This window comes from Primulina eburnea, chromosome 12 (genome assembly GCF_022965805.1).
Source record: "Primulina eburnea isolate SZY01 chromosome 12, ASM2296580v1, whole genome shotgun sequence".
Classification (NCBI taxonomy): domain Eukaryota; kingdom Viridiplantae; phylum Streptophyta; class Magnoliopsida; order Lamiales; family Gesneriaceae; genus Primulina; species Primulina eburnea.
The window spans coordinates 2,567,451-2,587,445 of record NC_133112.1 but is presented as its reverse complement, the minus strand read 5'-3'; the positions used below and the strand labels follow the sequence as shown (position 1 = coordinate 2,587,445).

General features: G+C 37.3%; 3 protein-coding genes across 7 annotated transcripts; 1 reads left to right on the top strand and 2 right to left on the bottom strand.

The window, feature by feature from the left end:
• Positions 1-3,094: 3,094 nt before the first annotated feature.
• LOC140808005 (uncharacterized) lies at positions 3,095-9,935 on the bottom strand. Its single transcript, XM_073164999.1, has 4 exons — positions 7,865-9,935; positions 7,351-7,565; positions 6,572-6,795; positions 3,095-6,147 (listed from the first exon to the last, which is right to left on the bottom strand). Exons 1-4 carry the CDS (start codon positions 9,585-9,587, stop codon positions 5,352-5,354), a joined length of 2,958 nt encoding a protein of 985 aa, XP_073021100.1. The 5' UTR covers positions 9,588-9,935; the 3' UTR covers positions 3,095-5,351.
• Positions 9,936-12,628: 2,693 nt separating this feature from the next.
• Positions 12,629-14,882, bottom strand: LOC140807931 (uncharacterized). 5 transcript variants are annotated; one of them, XM_073164888.1, is made up of 6 exons: positions 14,773-14,882; positions 14,251-14,313; positions 13,936-14,123; positions 13,701-13,799; positions 13,427-13,578; positions 12,629-13,106 (listed from the first exon to the last, which is right to left on the bottom strand). In XM_073164888.1, exons 3-6 carry the CDS (start codon positions 14,101-14,103, stop codon positions 12,719-12,721), a joined length of 807 nt encoding a protein of 268 aa, XP_073020989.1. In that variant the 5' UTR covers positions 14,104-14,123; positions 14,251-14,313; positions 14,773-14,882; the 3' UTR covers positions 12,629-12,718. The 5 variants fall into 5 exon arrangements, with proteins under 5 accessions (XP_073020989.1, XP_073020988.1, XP_073020990.1 ...); XM_073164887.1 differs by having other exon boundaries at positions 14,251-14,333; positions 14,773-14,874; XM_073164889.1 differs by having other exon boundaries at positions 14,251-14,330; positions 14,773-14,848.
• A 1,482-nt stretch (positions 14,883-16,364) lies between these two features.
• LOC140807079 (aspartic proteinase Asp1-like) lies at positions 16,365-19,687 on the top strand. Its single transcript, XM_073163752.1, is given in 10 exon segments — positions 16,365-16,702; positions 17,535-17,652; positions 17,769-17,995; positions 18,202-18,429; positions 18,506-18,644; positions 18,714-18,818; positions 18,820-18,909; positions 18,991-19,063; positions 19,169-19,256; positions 19,346-19,687. Coding segments are annotated over 10 exon segments (1,350 nt in total). The 5' UTR covers positions 16,365-16,532; the 3' UTR covers positions 19,458-19,687.
• The last annotated feature ends 308 nt before the right edge of the window (positions 19,688-19,995 follow it).

The following is a 19,995-nucleotide window of genomic DNA, read 5'->3' as shown; positions in this document are numbered from 1 at the left end:
CTGCTGACTCCCACAGCCACCGCTTTCCCTTGTCTTCAGCAGAGGAGCTGGCTTTCTACTGCCCACGGGCCTCAGCCTTCTTGATGAGAGCATTCATGACTCTATTACCTTAGACAAGAACATAAGCTCGGTCAGACCGGGAAAAAACAACAAACAAAGGGTGAGATATGTAGGGGACGAGCTGAATTCCATACCCTCATTGCCTTGGGGAGAGACTTTGGCTGAGCTAATCCCATAATAGCACAAGAGGTCCTCGGCTAAAAGGGTGAGAGTATGGAAACACGGACCCGTGATGGTCCCGAAGGTCTCAAGAAAATTGAAGCTCTTGCGGAAGACCGGAGGAGAAGAAAGGAGCTCGGGGAGGGTGTCTCTCCGTTGAGAGCTGAAGTCCCACGAGTCAGAGAGCTTGACAAAAAAAAAGTGATTTTTCTAGAATTTATTAGAACTCGGGACACCCTCGAAAAACTGGCAATTGGGGCGGGATGAGAAGTAGAAGGGACCCTCTTCTGACCTCTTGGTAAAGTAGAAATGGGAGAAAGAGATAGGGCAAGGTTGTAAATTGTGGGGGGCGGTTTTAAGTAATTTTTTTTATAGATAATCATAAATAATCATGCAATATAATCATTTTTATATAAAATTTGCAATTAAATAATGTTTAAACACAAAATATAATATTATCTAGATAATGTGCAACTAATAAAGATTTATCATCATATTAATGCTATTATGCTAACAAAGTAATATAATTATTTTTTTTATCAAAAAACCAAGTTTAAATTTTTTAATTGTTTTTCTGACTTCTGGAGGCAGTAGGCGGCGGCGGCGGGCGGGGGGACGGGGGCGACAGACGGATTGTGTGGTGGTTGAGAATTAAGAATTTAGAGTGAAACCAAAAATAAAATAAAGAAAGTGAGGTGTGTTAGGTTTTAATATTTAAAATTAGTTGACTTTGACTAGGTTTTTAAAATTGTTGACTAGATTTTTAAAATTTTTTACTACAACTTTAAAATCTTGACTGACTGCATCGCCCGACTAGTCGCCGCCTCGACCCACTCGACCCGCCTGCTCGCCGCCTCCCCAACGCCGTATAGCTTGGGCTGCCTAAAACACCCGCCTTATGCATAGACGGTGCCTAGGCGACCGCCTCGATCGCCATTTAGAACACTGAGAGAGGGTCAACCTCAAAATGTAAGGCTTTGAAAAGAACAACAAAATTGCATAATGTACGGGAATCATTGGGGGTAAATTGGTCGAGGTGGGTATGGTAAAATTTGCTGAGCTGTTGAAAAAAAAAGGGAGAGGAAATCGAAGGCCACCTTCTAGCTGATCTTCTTAGAATAGCCAGGAAGGGGACTCTCCTCAGAATGAGGGAAGGAAAATTCATGATCAGAAAAGGCATGGGAGAGAGCTCGGAGCCGATCCTCATTTGAGGCATCTAACCATGAAGGGTAGAGCTCGAACCAAGGATCACAAGTCCTAATTGGCTCCTCGGGGTGATAGGGACCGAGCTGGTTTCGGACTGCGCCATCATCACCAGTAGAAAGGCAGGAGCTGACCCCCATGATCTCAGGACGCTCACCTGGCCCAGAAGCAGCCTCCGCGAGGGGATCGTACTGATCCACCTCACAGAAAATCTCCTCGGAGGTCGACTGGGAAGGACGGTTTGGAGAAGCCATAAGAAGGATACCTAAGTGGAGATTATGAGATCGGGAAGAGGGAGTTGGGAAATTTCTTTTGGAAGTCGGAGCCGAGGTGAAAAGATGTAAATGTAAAATTTGAAAGAAGGGGGAGCCGGTATTTACAGATGGACCATGAGGAGATCGGACCGTTGATTTAAAATAGATTGAATGGCCATGATCATCTCGAAATGCGTGAAAATAGCCGTTGGGATGATAAATGATGGGCTCGTAATAGTTTGCATTTTTGTCGCCGTACCTTCTATTGTTACCACTTCCAACGTGCTTAATTGACACATTTTGTGTGATTTTATTATAGGAGGAAGTTTTCTGCTCTTGCGATAAATCTGGGCGAAAAAGAGTGATTTTACATCACAATTAAAGTTGCTTATTTGATCTTAGTGGAAGACGCGAAGCAGAAAAATTTAAAAGTGGTTTTTGGATAAGGCATGATCACGCCTTGTGACTACTCCTCGGTTGCCTAGTGATAGTTGTGGAATTTTCATATCAAGAAATAAATAGAAGATAGAGTTTTTTCCATAAAAAAACTCTATATTCTTAGTGGATATTTCTTAATATCTTTAGATTTTAGTAATTAGTTTTTATATTTAGATTTTTTTGGGCTTTTATACTTTTTTTGGACCCAAAAATAAGAATACTTCCTTTTTCTTTTCCAACCTAATCAACGAGTATAGGAGGCAGCAAGGAAGAAAAAAAGGAGGAAAAAAAAAAAGAATCCCTCCACAAAAATACACATGTGAAAGAAGAACAAGGAGGCACAAGATTTTCTCCGATTTTCTCCATGACTCTAGTATTTTTCCTTTTTTTATGGAAATTATAAACCGAGCCATGCTTAGTTAATTTTCTGGTCTGATTTAAGGGTTGTTTTTACTGTTTAATTTATCACTGTGAGATATTAGTCATTAGATTTAATATTCTTTTTATTCCAAGTATTTTTTATTTATGATTTAATTATATGAATATTATATATCGATTAATCTGACAAATTAATTCGATATATGATTTTCTACTTCTAACCATGAATTCAGTGAATCTATAATTGTCATGAATGATTAGTACACGAGTAGCATAAATTAGATGTGTTTTGCTATCATAATATATTTAATCTAAATAAATCAATAAAATCGTATTTATCAATTGCATCTATCTCGGTTGTTAGATTTCAGGATTAACTGTTTTCACAAATCTAAAAGCTATCGTTAATTAATATAGAACACTATCATCCCCAGTTGGTTATTGATAAGTTTTGATAGGATGCTGAGTTTAGTCAATTAATTTAGAAAAACGCAATAATTTTAACGGCTATCCTTATAATTCTAATGTTAATTGATTGGAACAACTTGAAGAAATTATTTGTCAGCCGATGAACAGTGATATAATTAAGTAATACCTTGAATCAGATCTTTCTAATATTAAATTCTTCACTATATTCTAGTTGATCAATTGTCATTTAAATTTATTGTTTTCTTTTCGTGGATAAATTTAGTTTAGTAGTTTATATATTTCAAATACAAAACCCCCTTGTTTACTTGCATTTTGCTCGAAAGAAATCATCTCATGTTCTATGTGGATTCGACCCTGCTCACCATTACACTTATTTTATTTAAAGAGCAGGAATTTAAGTTTGGTGGTACAACGAATACACACCAATAAGTGACTTTTTGTATTTAGGGCGGGAACCAATGTGGCCAAAACTCTGCCTATCAGAACCATCACCAAGAGCTCAGCCTCGTAGCTCAGCACAGCCGAGAACTTTGCCTCGCAGCCTAGCTGAACCAGAACTCTTCCCCTAAGCTCATAGCAGCCAAAGGCTTTGCCTTTCAAGATCAGAACAGCTTTGAACTTTGCTTCCTAGCTCAGCACAGCAAAAGACTCTGCCTCTAAACTCAGGACAGCCAGCTAAGAACAGCTACGGGCCACCGAAAGTTTAGAAAACCACAAGCTTCTGGTCTACAACGTCAACTCGACTCGATTGGGGGGAGGAGGGGACTCGTGATACCCCCGGACCGGAGATGGGTCTGCACTCTCGGTAGCTCAGAAAGGTAGGGGCCCAGCATTCAAAAAGTCCTGAGAGACCATCTTCATGATAGAGCCCCGCCAGGAGGTCCTCTCAAACGCGCGAAGTTGGTTGGAGAGCATGCGGGTGGTCATCTCAGCCGACCTCCCAGACGCCCGTAATCACAGAAATTGGTGGCCGACCTCACAGCATGTCCCGAGCCGACCTCCAAGATGATGGTATCTCGCTGATTGGAAAGGTTTTGGCTGAACTCCCGAGCCGACCTCCCAGGGGATCCAGATTGTAGACGGGCTCCGGCCCGTGAGAGCTCTTACTTAGACGCTAATGGGTAGCCCACAGAAATTCAGCCCAAAAAGGTAAAGCCCATAAAGATTTAATCTAATTTCGTACGAGATTATGGAAATCTAAACCTACCAAATCAGAACTTTATTTTCTCCTATAAATATCAGGTTTCATTCATTGTTTATTCATTCATATACTCACTCTACACACACAATATTCTCTCTATTTCTTATTCTCTGACTTGAGTGTCGGATGGACTACGTTGGAACAACCTTCCGGCCCCCCTTCTAACGTTCTTGTTTGTGCTTCCAGTTTCAAAGGTCCGATTCGAGCTCTCCAAGTGAAGATCCGACCTCCCAGCTACCATCCCAGATTTCAGCAACATCAATTCCAATCTATAGAGTATATTCTAAAATTTGACAAAAAGACAGGGTAATTAATAATCATTGGATTTTAAAACTGTCTCTACTTAAAAAATGCCAATACGTCATGAAAATGAAGGAATGAAGTGCAGTAGAAGTCCACGCAATCCGAGGAGCCCATCAAACTTACTCCAAAAATTAGAAATTTGGACGATCGCATTACAAGGAAATGGAGGAAACAATTATGTGGCAGCATCAAAGATCACATCTTTATAGCTGTAATTGAAGGATTATGATGGATAAGATCGTATTGCGTCCGCTGCCTTTGTCTTCCTCCTCATCTCCTTCCATGTGGTTAGGACGACCACCGCATCCAATGGTCGAAGAGGTGACTCAATCCTCTTATTAACTTCTCCGTCCCCATGAAAAAGAGCTCCGGAAACACTTGTACCCATTTGACGAAATTTAAAACTAGCAATTCAGGATCAAATGTTTTGATCTATCCGAGAATCATCACTGTCTCAGCATACAGATGACAGGAGGAGGGAGAAGACAGACTGATCGTGAAAAAAAAACATTGCAGAAAATTGATACAGAAAACACATCAAGGCAGCACGAATTACTTCATTGTAAACTGCATGATGCACAATTTTTAGTTCATTTTACTTATTAAAACAAAATCAGCTCCCTACATTCCCCAAAAATAAACAAATTACATCTTTTATGAACGAATAAATGAATATATGTGCAAAAGTAAACGTGTGAGTTGAATGGGGTGTACAGCAACTTATGGAACTCTGATTTGCTAGCCTTCTTAGTAGTATTTGGAAATGAACTCTCTTGACAAGTTCTTCGCAACCTTTGAAAAATCTAACTTTGTAACCAACAAATAAACATATGTCACTGTCACGTCCCGGAGTAACTTATGTTGTCTCATTTTTAAGCTACAAAATTCTTACATCTTAGCCATTCTCACAGCTGCATGATTTCACGCTAGCTTTTCCCGTGATGCTGTAACCTAACATGTTCATGCAATTTCAAAGCTTCCGAAGTGAAGCTCTCCAAAGCCTGAAAAATCGGAACTAGGCCACTTTGTAAACTACTAGAAACTGCATCATGCACTAATTTCACCGCATCCTCGTGCTTCATCCTCTCTTCTGCCAATCTATGCCTCGTGGAATCCAAGTCCACTTTTAGATTGTCCAATGGCAACACCCCATTAGCTGATGGAACTAACGACAACCCAGTCTTGTCTGACATTGCATCTTGTTCGTGCTCCAGTTTTCCCCCATCAAAATGAGGTGTTCTGAGATGTTTCTCATAATCTTTCGAAAGATACTCAGCTTTCAGCCTCTGTCGCCCTTCCTCATCTTGTTTTTCTCCTAGCTGTCTTAATATTGTTGCAAAGTTATTCATGGCACCTGCCACCCTCGCCTCAGAAATATTTTCCATTGCTTGATGCCAATCATTACAGATAACGAAAATGGGAGGAGCTCCAAGCTGGCCTGGGGAGTAGGGAACAGGTCCATCAGGAGTCTCCTCTGTTTCATACTGAAGGCAAAGCAGAAGCCACCCGTTCAAGGATTCAACATAAGATTTTTGAAAGCCAATCCAATTACTAAAATGACCACACCACAGACTAAGCTCCCTTTCAAGCACAGTGGTAGCCCTGGAGCTCAAATCAGTTTGGAGACCAGTGCTGACTTTAAGCTTCCGCATTTTACTTTCCATGATGGCTTGAAACTGTTTTTTATGGAACTTGAGCATTGCCTTCCACATTCTGATCAACCTATAGAGCATGACACAATCGATTGAATAAAATATACATGAAACCTAAAAAACAAAATAACCGAAGCTATTTCTTGAGGACATAAAAAATTTGCTGCGGCAAAATACAGAGACATCGAGTCACTAAGTAGCGAAAAGATATAATAACGATTTTCAGTAACCAGTTAGGATTATATGCATTCTTCAAGACCAATGAACAGACAAGCGCATTCACAGAACAACAAATTCTAAGAAAATGGGGGTGATCATGGAGTATATTTAATGGCAAAATATCACCTGCAGTTATATGCTATTTTATATAGTAATGGAAACAGATCAATCCATAATTAGCTGGGTTTTCAAAATGAAACAATTGTAAGAGCATTATGCAACTAATTAAATGAAAATTGTGAAAACAAAACTACCAGGCATTGAGCCTTTCGTACCCGTGAATTAATGAGGCAACCTGGGGTTGTAATTCTTCTTCCCTCAACTCATGTATCCTGCTCGAAATACCATCAATTGCTTTAATGCTAACATCAAGCTTTGTTCGTAATCTTCTGATAGAAGCTTGAGCAGCATCAAGCTTGGTAGCCTCCGCTCCTCCCTCATCTAAAATTTTAAGCCTCTTGCACTGCTTTTCATACTTGACACGGATTCTTTCTTCATCCTAATCACAGTACCACTTATTAAGACTGCATTGTGATATAAAAAATGAAAATTATTGATGCAGGGCAGGGCATTCAATGACCCTTAAAATGAGGTTTAACACATGAAGCTTTTGGATTCAGCTTAAATTTGTGAGTTACTACATGCATGGACAAAAGCCAACAGATTCTAACCCACTACCTAACCCTTAAGAATCGAATTCTAATGATGTAATATCTGAATCACACTGAGCATAGAAATAAGTTTTTGTTAGATAACAAGTTCTGTATACAGAAGCACTGGTTTATTACTTGAGACATTCATCTAGTACTTGGACATATACCTACCAATGCAAAAGTTTTTCTCTGCGTTTAATATTGGGCAAATATCATAAGCAGAAGTATATCTTGTTGATGCACAAATGGGAAAAGATAAAACACAATTGACTTAAGAACCCCACAAAACCAGAGTACCAAGCAAACACCTGTGCAAGCTTGAACAAACAGCATCAAAACGAAGAAACACAGAACAGGATGGTACCAAGTATCAGAAAAGAACACAGCTTAATCAATTTTACCTTTACTTCTTTGTATAACTTTTTCTCCCAAGCAAGCAGCTTGTCCAGCGTGGAAGAGTGGCTGCAAGCCTTCGTGTTTACATCCTTGTCAACATCTTCAAAGTAAGATTTTGCCAACTTCGTCGTTCCAGAAGTTACTTTTACATATTGAATTGATGAAGCATCCCGTGTCGACACGGACGGAGCAATATGACATATTATCTGGGATAGAGTTACTGAAATAGAAGTTTGGACAATTTAGTTTCCACAAAATTCCAAGATCATTTTGTCTCTCAATAGCAGCATCGGGTTAATTAAGAAATCCAGCAGGTCAAAATGATGGATGGATATACATAAGGAACCATATAACATGATTCTGGATTCAAAGGAACCATTAAATGGACTAATTCAATCAAATAAACGACTAAATAATAAGAGTAAATAAAGACAACAGAATAAACAAACTATAACACACAGAAAATTAAACCATGAATCAAAATAAATTGATGGATGAGAGAGATATAAAGAACAGCACCTTTAAGAAAGCTGGGCTGATGCGGTAGCTTCCAGACCTCAAGCATCATGGCTACCTCTTTTCCAAAACCAGAAGCAATCTCGAAATCATCTCTGATTTCAGTAACAACCTCCCGCAGATCCCGATTGTCATGAGGTGACAATGGAGTTACACCACTCAACTTGGAAGAATCAGCATCCTGGTTTGATGCATCCTCCACCTCAAACGTCACACCTTTCTTCTTCATAGATTTCTCATCCACAATCTTTGACACATAAGTTTCCGGGCTGTACTTCTCAGCCGACAAACTAATTCCAACACTCTGGGAATGACCAACCCACGAAGTCCGCTTCTGAAATGGTGGTGATGATAATGGTTTTAAGATTTCCTTGAGATACTGCTTTTCATTCTCGCCACTATGCCTAGATGGCAATGATAATTTCTCGCTTTCATCACTACTCCATGAAGTCACTGATCTTGAATGATCCTCACTTTTATGCAGTGGGACCGTTCTTGAACTACCCACACTTTCACGTGTCCGTGCTGAGTTTGAACCACTAATTTTCCTCATCGATACTGCCTTAGGATGAGGGGCCCTCGCTTTAGATCTTTTTTTCACTTCAGCTTCCGTTCTCTTTCCCTTGAGAAAATCATTAGACGCCTCATTCTCAGTATCTTCCTCCAGATCAGGAATCCCCTCCCTCTCCCTCAGCTCATTTGAATCTGGGCTGCTAGTATTTGTCCCATGTCCATATCTGCCACTCGAATAATAACCTAGGTACCCATTATCTGACACATCAAAGGGGTTAAAAAAATCCCAACCCGATGCTTTAGGTGAGGGTGGAGGCGGCGCCTCTTTTTCTTTACTTTCATTTACACTACGATCATTACTCGTTGTTGCAGGTGAACCCCAACTAAAATACGCATAATTACGGCCATAACCTGTATTCCCATAACCTGCCGGAGAATTCCAATATGACTCCGAGTGGCTGTAACTCGGCTCAGTTGGTGGCTCCTGAATCACTGTTCTTATCTCCGGCGCTGACTTGTTCATGTAATACACATTTGAATTGCTCGCATAATGCAAAGGATGTCCCAGCGGCTGCCCTCCTGGTTGGTACCAACGATTAATATGAGGTTCCCCAAATGAACGCGGCGGGTATGAATAAGAAAATGAGTCCACATAAGGATTATCGACCACTTCATCGCCGTAGCTATGTCCATAACCATTGACAACCCCACGCGGATGATGAGATGACGATTCAGCCTCGTCATGTAAACTTACTTCAAAATCAAAATCGTTCTCTTTCTGCTCATGCACGCGCCGTTCATTAAGCTGATGGTCGTCATCAGAATCAAGATGATGATCATGACTGTTATTATGATTATGATCTTCGGAATCTCCCTCATCGTCAGAAGAAGAATCCGATAGATTCAAGTGCGACCCAACCTCATCCTCATTATCATGCAAACGCAATTCATCAACATTGTCCTTTTGTATCTTCGAAATTGCTGGCAAAATCAAAGAAGGCGAGGAAACAGAGGAAGAAAGAGCCTCGTCAACAAGCTCCTCTTCCACGAACTTCCGGAGCGCATCCCCGACATCTTTCAGCGACCGGAAGTAAGAAACATGCGCAGCGGCGAGGGCGAAGCGGTAGTTCACGGCTGCACTTATAAGTTCTCGCCGCTCACGGCAGCGAACTACAAGCGGCGAATCCTCAGCCTTAGACCCAACGCACCCCATGCGAAAACAAAATCATAGGAAGTGAATTTCTGTGTAGTAGCGTACCTCAGCTACAAACCACAGATCGATTTAGGAAACCGTTCAGCTGCACCGTGAAAGAGCGAGAGAGATCTGGTAACCGTTCAGCTGCAACGCAATGTACTAGCGTTGATGCAGAGGGTACAATTGTGAATCCATGAATTGGTTTTACTTTACTGATGCGAGCGGAAAAACGCGGCAAGTTAGAACGGACTAAATTTAGCAAGAAAGGCAACTCTAAATCCGACCGTCGAAATACAAGAAGGTGAATCTTGGTCGTCCATACAAAGACGATGGTTTTCTTCATTTGCAATCCACCTCGAAACTGTTATTTTATACCAGTATCTGTTTAAAATAATAGTTCATCATAACATTTTGTAATACTTTTCGAAAATTAAAAGATAATATGTGAATTTTTTAATTTAAAAAAATTAAATATTATAGTTATGATTAAATTATATGAAAATATTACTTATAAATGTATATGAGATTTTCATGAAAAATTATTAGTGTCATAAAGTCAGATTACTAAAGACATCAATATTACTCGTCCAAATACATATGATATTTTCGTAAAAATATATTCACTTAAGGTTCCATTTTTATCTTAAAATAAAAGAAAATTAATAATCTAAAACATTCAATAAAATATTTGGTGACATAGTTATTAATTAAATGTAATTTGTTTTTTTTTTAATAGAGACAAATTAGTTGAGACCGACTTGATATTACTTAATTTGAAGTTCTTTGATGGGCCCACTGAAACTCTTCCTGGGCCCAAATCAAACTTTTAGACAATGATTTCTTACAAATTTCAAATATATAAAATATTTTTTCGAATTTTTAAATATTATAGAGTTAATTGGACTCCTTAAAACATGTGTTATATTTTCATATAAGTGATTTTTATTGTAAAAGCATTTAAGTGACGTTATATTTTGGTTGTTGAATTTTCGTTGTCTTTGCATCAAAGTAGGCAATCAAAGATTTCCAATCGCTGTCCAATTCTAACACAAGAATTTGATGGTTAACCTAATCTTAACTCAAGGGAACTTTCAAAATCAAGAAAAAAACAAACATTTGTGAGCAACACATCTATCTACCATATCAAATAATATTAATGAGACTATAATTTTAATTATTTGCTTTCATAACTATGTATTATTAAAAAAGTCACCCATTTCGTGATCTCGATCACTCCAAATATTCATTTATTTAAAAAAGTGTTTTGTAAAAATTTGTGAAGAACATAAAATATTAAGAAAAAGAGAAGGTTTTTTCTGTGAGATAAGTTGATCTTTTTCATATATGTATTTAAATAAAAAAATAATATTTTTCTTATAATTCAGATCGAGTCGGAGATATGTTTCACAAAATTGACATATGAGACCAAATATGTAGCTAGTAAAATTTTCGAGCCTAGGTTAATTGCGAAAATATGGATGTGCAAATTTTTTATATTTTTTTTATCAAAAAAACTATTTGTTTTAATGTTCGAAAAGTGGTTTGAGAGAAGAAAGTAAAGAAAATAAAAATTAAAAAACTAAAATTTATTAATCAATTTTTTAGATATAAACTAATAAAATCTTTAACAAAATCTACATTATAAGTTGAATATCGATGTTTTATAAATACTTAATATTATATTTTTCAAAAAATCGACAAAAAAGATCTGATTGTAAAATTAGTCAGAATAATTATTCAACAAAATAATAAAAGCTAATCGCAGTGACAAAGACATACTGAATACAACTTCTCATTTTTCTTGTGCTTGAACAAATATGAGCATGAATCGGAACATATCCATAGGTAAAGTTTGATCTTTTACACACAAGACAAAGTATAATTTAATTGTAAAAAGGTTAGTGAGTTGAAATATTTTAATAATTATTCCGTGGATGAAGAAAAATTTTGAACTGATCTAAAAGTACATATATACTAATAAAGTTTTGGGTGGCTTTCTCCTTATGTGAGGTCTCATATGAGTTTTTGCGTAAAAAAAAAAAAAAAAAATTCATATGCTATTTAAAAAAAATCGGTCTCCCATTTTATTTTATAAGATCTGTTTCTTTAAAAAAAAATTAAAAGAACATAACTATTATATTAACAAATTATTATTTTTACTACATAAAAATATTACAATTTAAGAATTCCTATAATAATGTACAACATATCGAGAAACTAATAGATCCATATTGAGAAATTTAAAAAGATTCTCCGGTTGGAGTATGTTGGTTACCTTGAACGAAAGCACCTTGATCTGCACCATAAAAATTAAAACATCTTCTTTCTGAATGCCTCAGTATATAATCCATTGTTGCGCAAGCCCCGACCTGTGCAGAAACAGTACGTAAAAATCAAATTTTAGCCACAGTGTCGGGCATGAATGTCCTCCAGGGGCCTCCTCCGTCTTCCCGTCGCGCAAAAGATACCGATCTAGCATATATACTAGGTGCTATATACTGGCACGTTCCATTATTTAACTGCTCTATGAAAATTCCCTATGAAGGAATTTAAAGCTAAGACAACAGGCTACTGCAGAAAGAACCAGAGTTCCACATTTGAATTTCATCTGAAGCAGCATTTGATACCGAGCTTTGCAGATGCTGAAGTAGCTCTTGATAAACTATCTATCCCTCGAGGGCTCGAACAAGAGACTGGATTTCGAGTTGGAGTTTTGCGAGTGAACAGATATGGGTGGAATCAGGACTTCGCTGATTTGAATTGATTCCAAATTATTCTCAGTTAATGCGGCTCCATAAATGAAAGATGAAGACAAAAAATAATGGAAAAAAAAACGTAACATGGACTAAAATAATTTGCCAACTAAAAGTTAAAAATCTTTCATCCCAAATTACTTCATCCAAATATCTAGCCAGGTTTCAGCAGTCAGATCTCTTTTTTCCTTTCCTTTTTCCTTTTTTTTTGCCAAGCGGACTTCGTGATTAGTCTAATGAATGTCTCATATAGTAAAAAATTAGTGCAAATGATCAAATAAATTCAATGAATGAAGACGAGAATCGTGACACAAACTAATGAAATTGCATTGCGAAACTGCCACCATATTAACAGAGCATGTTCCCCCCGCTGCAAACATGAAGACAATACACAGTTCAAAAAAGCCAATTAAGACTAATGTTTCCAAGCCAAATGAGCAGTGGAAATTGTGCCAAGGCAATGAAGAGCAGAAGATAATGATGCCTGCTTGAATCGTAAGTCCTCACTTCAGCAAAAAGAACCCTCTTCATAGTCTTCACCAAGAAAATTCCCATGCACAAACACGTCCATGGCAACATGAAGTAGTATGCATATGTCCAAAAGATTTTTCCCAAGACAGCTAGAGACAGTCCAGTAAAAGTATATCCAGCATACGCCACAATATCGAGTAATGGAGCCTCACCGCTACCCAGTGAGAACAGTGTCATTTTCAGAAGGGCTACTTGAAAAGTCCAGCCTACAACTCCCTTTGCAAAAAGCCAGTTTACAGCTTCGGGGCTAAACCTGGCAAAGGATGTACAGTTATTAGGAAGTGGAGATAAATTCTAATGACGAGTGATGTGCTAAAACAGATACGCAGTTGGATTCAAAGTACACTCGTTCACTTCAACTTATAGAAGAAAAATAAAATATTGAACAAATCAAATCACTAGCGAAGAGACGGTATACAGGGGAGGGGGAGGACCACGGGGTATTATACTCTAAAAAATACAATTCAAAGATTGTAAATGGTTCATAAAAACTCATCTGCATTTATGATGAACCATGGAAAGAAAAGAAAATTAAATCGACACGGCATATAGAGAAAGAAATGATGAACTTACTTTCCATGAAGACCTAATGATAAACCAGCAAGAACAACATAGGTTCCAAATGCCATCAAAGGAATATATAAGTCAGGGGCATTGATATCATAGATTGGAGGCTTATACGAGAGCCTTCCACCAACAGGCTCTGTAATTCTCGTCCAGTGGCCCTAACGAACACCACCAAAACATAAGTGAAAACTACTTTCCAAGTAAAAAAATTCCAACAAGAAAACAGAAATAATAAAATGCAAGTGCATTTACAAGTATCAAGAGGATAATAATATCTCACCCTGTGTAGGAATGGGAAAAGAACAACCTTCAGTTTGTTTTTCACATAATGATCATTGACTTGGAAATAGTATTGAGGGTCGGAAAAATACCTGCTAATCTGTTTACAATAATAATTGAAAGCCAATGAAGTAAAAAATTATACATGAGGAATTGTACACAGTGACATCCAATATTGCATATCCAATCATGGAAGCTTAAACAAATAAATGGTCATGATCCGATATGCTACTTACATTGCTTTGCACATATTCGGAGCTAGATCCTAAAATTTTCTCTCCATAAGCACCCAATCCACCTCTAATGAATCCCGAACTTGCACCATAAAACGTATTCCCAAAAGGATTTGGCTGCGTGTTAGGTGGTCTAGGAACCCCAGGCTGTGGTCCAAGATTATCATACATCTCCGTAAATCAGGCAAACTCTGCAATTTAATACATCAGGCCATAAGGGAATCCCTAAAATGAGAAATAACTAAGCAGTGTTTCGAGAAATGTTGAAATTATTTTTTTCCCGAGATGGATCAAGAACACACATAAATGAACACTTACATTGGAGAAATTTTAGAACTCAATACTTCCAATTCAGAAATTAACACTGCTACCGACACTTTCCTGGAAAATAAATCGATCTCCTAGATCAAGAACTCAAAATATCAAACAAGATTCAAACTACCCATCCTTTTTTGTATTGAAGTAACTTAAATAATAAATATTTTTAAAAAATAAAGCACTGCATGTTATCTGCAACAAAAACTTCTGATCACAAGGCTCGTATGTATAAACTTTAAATAACCCAACCACGTTTCGAAATAATAAACTCAAAAACAAGGAAAAAACCGTAGCTACTCAATCTGTCTAATAAAAACAGTCTTGCATTAACATTACGAACGCAAAACAACATCAACGGATCTTCCTGCCAACAGTAATTACTACAGATCGAATCCTTGAATAATCGATACGGAGCGGAGAACCCGTGCCAAATCGGATCCGGCGGGCACGAGGAGCACAAAGTTTGCTTAGAAGAACACGATTTATCAGGATATATCTAACGGAGAAACACAAGAAGCATACCAATCGACAAATTGAAGTGAGTTCCCCCAATATATCTTCTCCTCGAAGGCTACGATGAAAATGGGAATTCGCAGTTCTGTCCTGAGATGGGTTCTCAATTCTCAGACGTGGTAATGGGTTGGGCTATTTATAGTTCAAATATGGGCCGGACGTCAATGGGCCAACCTCTTTTTTGAACCGTAACAATTGTAATTGGACAGATTACTCTCTATCAGACAAGTCTTTGAAATACTAATTCATGTTAATTATTTTTTGGAAAAATAAAAGATTCGTGTTAATTCTGCGGGTTCCCATGTCAAAAAAAATTAAAAATAAATTAGGCATCTTAGGAAAATTGGCAAGTGAAAAACTTCACTTCTCGCAATATTTTATGTTTTAAACAAATTCGATTTACATTTTAATTTCGGTGTTATATAAATATTTTTAGTAGCTTGTAAATAAAAAATACTACGTAAACAAACAATTAATTTTAAGTTCAATCTTGAAATATATTTAGTCAATGTACAACCAAAATTTCTGTCCAATCAATGTATAACTGTATTTTATTATTATTTAAAATCGAAAACAATATTTAACCAACTATTTGAGATATGACAAGGACTCCATAGTCATGCATAAAATTCTTGTGATATCATATCGCATTTCAGTTTTGTGAGACAGTTTTCCAACCGATCAAATTCATTAAAAAATATCATTTTTTATGTCAAATGTATTACTTACATATTTGATATGATTCAGATTGATCTGTATCATAGATATATAAATAGTGAAATGGTGTCACAAAGAGATCTAACCTCAATCATGTTGAGTTATGTGTTAGATTAATCAATGAAAAATATATTAGATAAATTATTTACTTATCACATGAATGAGTTATCTATTATCGACCTATTTATATGATCCATGTAAATCTGATTTTATTATATAATGTCAATATATATCGAAAATAAAAATGCACACACTACGCAATTAGTGGGATGATTCACAACCATGCACGACATATTGTTATTGTTTTTGGTATGAAAATGGATAGGCCACTTATGGTGGTTGTTTATGCAGGATTAATTGCTATATGATAGGGCCTCATATTGGTGCAAGAACGATGATTAATGATTCAACAAATCTTTATCACTCCACCAATAACACAAATCATTAAAATTAGAAAAAATTTGTGTGGGATGATTTCACGGATCGTATTTTGTAAGACAGATATCTTATTTGTCTCATCCATGACAAAATATTACTTTTTATTGTGAATATCGGTATTCATCTCATAAATAAAGATTCGTGAGACCGTCTCACAGGAGACCTACTCTTAAAATTATATCAAGATTTTAATTTATAGATTTGGGTTTTTTTTTTTCAAATTGGTATTAGCTAATAGTACAAATAAAACTAAACTTTAATATTTGAAAATATTAATTTTTTAGCTCAATTTTGTGAACTTACGATATCCACACACCCACACAATATATATATACACACACACACACACAGTTTCACACACAAACACACTACTGTCGTAACGCGTTCGTGTAGTGTTGGAACCGCGTCTGAATATATACATGTGTGTGTATATATGTATATATATATTTTCATCATAGTACACGTTAAACTTTTCCACGAAGCCATTTATTTAATCATCGTTCAGCTCAAAATCAGTACCCAGACACTTTGTTGTTGTTCTTCGAAATTCAGACTGCCCCAAAATTGTAATTTATCAGCTGGTCAGTTTGTAAGGTCGAGCCCCTTGGCTATCGATGAATATGTGTGGAAGGGTGTACGTCAAAGCATTGGGGTTGTGCCTTTTGGCTTGGATTGCTGCAGCTGTTGATCATCCTCAGACGGTTGGCAAAAGTCAACCAAAACCGGGCAAAGGCTTTGGGTCTTCTGTGATTTTCCCCGTCACCGGAAATGTTTACCCTTTAGGGTGTGCCACTGATTTTTAATCTGCTTTTCTTGTTGTATGTGTGATGTGTGTGCTTTCGGGCATCGAGAATGCTTAGAGTCAGTGATTGGCCATTTGTCCATACATTTTTGGTATGAGATTTTGTTTTATTTTTGTTAATGAAACTATTGCAAATGACACATTGGGACCATCTGTTTGTGATTTCTTGGAAACTGTTATCTTGGTAGTCATCTGATATAGATCGGTTGGGTTTTTTATATGTTTGTTCGATATGCTGTTTGTCGGATTAAGGCTCGCAGCATGAAAGAAAATAGCTATGGTTTTTATCTCTGTCTTAATAGAACTTTTAAGGGAAGGTTGGTCCATGTATTTGAGTTGTGTTTGTTGACAATAATTATATTCGGGTTTCTTGACCCGAGTGAGTGCTTTCTTGAAGACCAGAACTTAAGGTATTCCTGAACTGTATTGCAGAGTGGTTGGCTGTGTGTCAATAGATTGGTATTATCTTTTATGAATTTATGGCCAATTCTCAACTGATTTTACTTTATCAACCTCGTCCTTCCAATGAGTATACTGGAGAATATAGAATTCTCTGAAGCGAAGTTTAGTTGTTTAAATGATATTTATCTCATAGTTTCATGTATATTATTGTCAATTCGAGTCGATTTGGCCAGACCATTACCAGCTATGCTGTATTTCTCTTTGCTCAGCTATTTAATTCGATGCTAGAGGGGCATTGGCTAAAGACTTGTTTTTTATCCTTTAAGTTGAATCTGTTAGACTGATTTTCTCCAGTGCGTGAACCAATTTTTAGTTTTGTACAACGTGTGATCATGTTTCATTTTTTGTGTAGGTACTATCATGTAACAATCAACATAGGCCAACCGCCAAAACCTTACTTTCTGGATATAGATACTGGCAGTGACCTCACGTGGCTCCAATGCGACGCACCTTGTACTAAATGCACACCGGTAAACCTTTTGTTTTGGATTTTTGAACGGGTTTTGTGGGTCGTATGATGAACAATTGCCATACTAAGATAATGGTCAGAACTATGCAGTGATTTTTTCATGATGTGTTTCTCCAGGCCCCTCACGCTCTTTACAAACCCAACCGAAACCTTATAACATGTCTGGATCCTATGTGTGTTTCCCTTCATGGGCCTGGAAACCATGATTGTCCATCACCACAGGAGCAATGTGATTATGAGATTGATTATGCTGACCATGGTTCGTCTTTAGGTGTGCTGATCAAGGACTCGTTTCCTCTTAAATTTACCAACAGTAGCACAGTAACACCCCATCTAGCATTTGGGTAAGCCACTAAAACGTGCCTTAAATTGGAGTTCCTTTGTTTTTCGGGTACACCTGAAGTAAAATGTAGGTCTCTGGTGTTTCCTCCTACTAATATTTTAGTTTGATGTACAAGAATACATTATTTAAGTTGTTCTTTTCAAAAGCATGCATCATTTTTTCGGCCGATCAGCTTGTAATTTATTCCTTGCAATTTATAATATCTAGCTGTGGGTACAATCAAGAGGTTCCAGATTCAAGCCATCTACCATATACCGATGGAGTCCTTGGCCTTGGCATCGGGAAATCAAGCATTCTTTCCCAGCTGCATAACATGGGTCTGATAAAAAACGTCATAGGTCACTGTTTAAGTGCACAAGGGGGAGGATTTCTTTTCTTTGGAGATGGCTTTCTTCCTGCTGCAGGCATTGTCTGGGCGCCAATATTAAGCCAATCGTGAGTTTCACTTTGTCATTTCCGGAACAAGTTAAAAGCCAAATCAGAAATTGAACATGTTCTACTTGTTATTCAGAAAATACTACTCATTGGGACTGGCAGACCTCCGATTTGGCGGCCAAGCTTCCACTATCAAAGGCCTCCAAATAGTTTTTGACAGTGGAAGTACCTATACGTACTTCAGTTCTCAATCTTACAATGCTCTCGTTTCACAGGTGGGTTCAATATTTTCATGAAATATCTGTATTTGCATTTTCCATATATTTATTCTTTTCTATCTCCAGATAAAGGGTGACTTGAAAGGAAAGCAACTACAGGATGCAGTTGAGGATAAAAGCCTTCCCATCTGCTGGAAAGGCACAAAACCTTTCAAATCTATTCGAGACGCATGCTAGTTACTTCAAGCCTATAACATTGACCTTTACAAAGGCGAAAAATGTTCAGTTTCATTTGCAGCCTGAATCTTATCTCATTGTCACTGTAAGCAAAGAATTGTTCTTCCTAAGTTAAGTTACAGCAAATAGAAAACCAAAGACCTTGAACTGTTATTTCGTTATTCAGACACATGGCAACGTGTGCTTAGGCATCTTGAACGGAGGCGAGGTTGGATTAGGAAGTCTGAATGTCATTGGAGGTTTGTATTGAAAACTGAAATATCATACACCGTTAGTGTGTACGTATCCGTCAGCACGTGCATCTCTTTTTTGCAATCTGACTACGGAAAACTTAATTTTTGCAGATAATTTTCTTCAAGATAAGCTTGTGATATATGATAACGAGAGACATCTAATCGGATGGACGTTAGCAAACTGTAACAGGCTACCAAAGTTCTGACCAATTTAAATCGTTTTTGTTTGCTTTCGACTAGGCTCTGTTCGGGGGACTCTCACCAGAATATTTTGTTTATTATTAACAGCATGGAGCGTCATTCTGGTGAAGGTTTGTATCTGCCTTACGCTGCCAGTTATGGTGCCTTCGAAGATACTTGTGCTGCAACTTTTGGTTCTCGGAAGAAAGGCAGAAAATAAACGATGAGATGATTTATTGTATACATAACTTGTGTTGTGGATATATATATATATATGTGTGTGTGTGGAAATGTAAACATATTCTGGACTGGATAGCAGTAAGCAACTATTAACGGTTAAGCGTGTCGCATGTTACCAGACTGAATCGGAATTGAGTAAACCGACGTGTAAGATAATGGAATTTGACCAATGTGATAATATGTAGGATAAAACTGGTTTTGGATCTCCTAGATTGGGTATATAACCCAATCATATACCCAATCTAAAGTCGGATGAGAACAAAAGGGAGTGGAACACGTTTGGCCGGATTAGTGACTCAGAACACAGAGTATGACTGAATTGAGACTGGATTGAAATTGAATTTTTTTATTTTTAATGAATTCGTATCTAAATGTGTTATTCACTAAACATGTTCAGGAATCAGAGTGAAAATTATCAAACCACGAATTTCTTTAAAATTTATCAAATATCATTTATCATATTGATATGGATTAACCTAGCAGAATCTTCTTCTCTGGAATTATGTTCTTGACTTTAC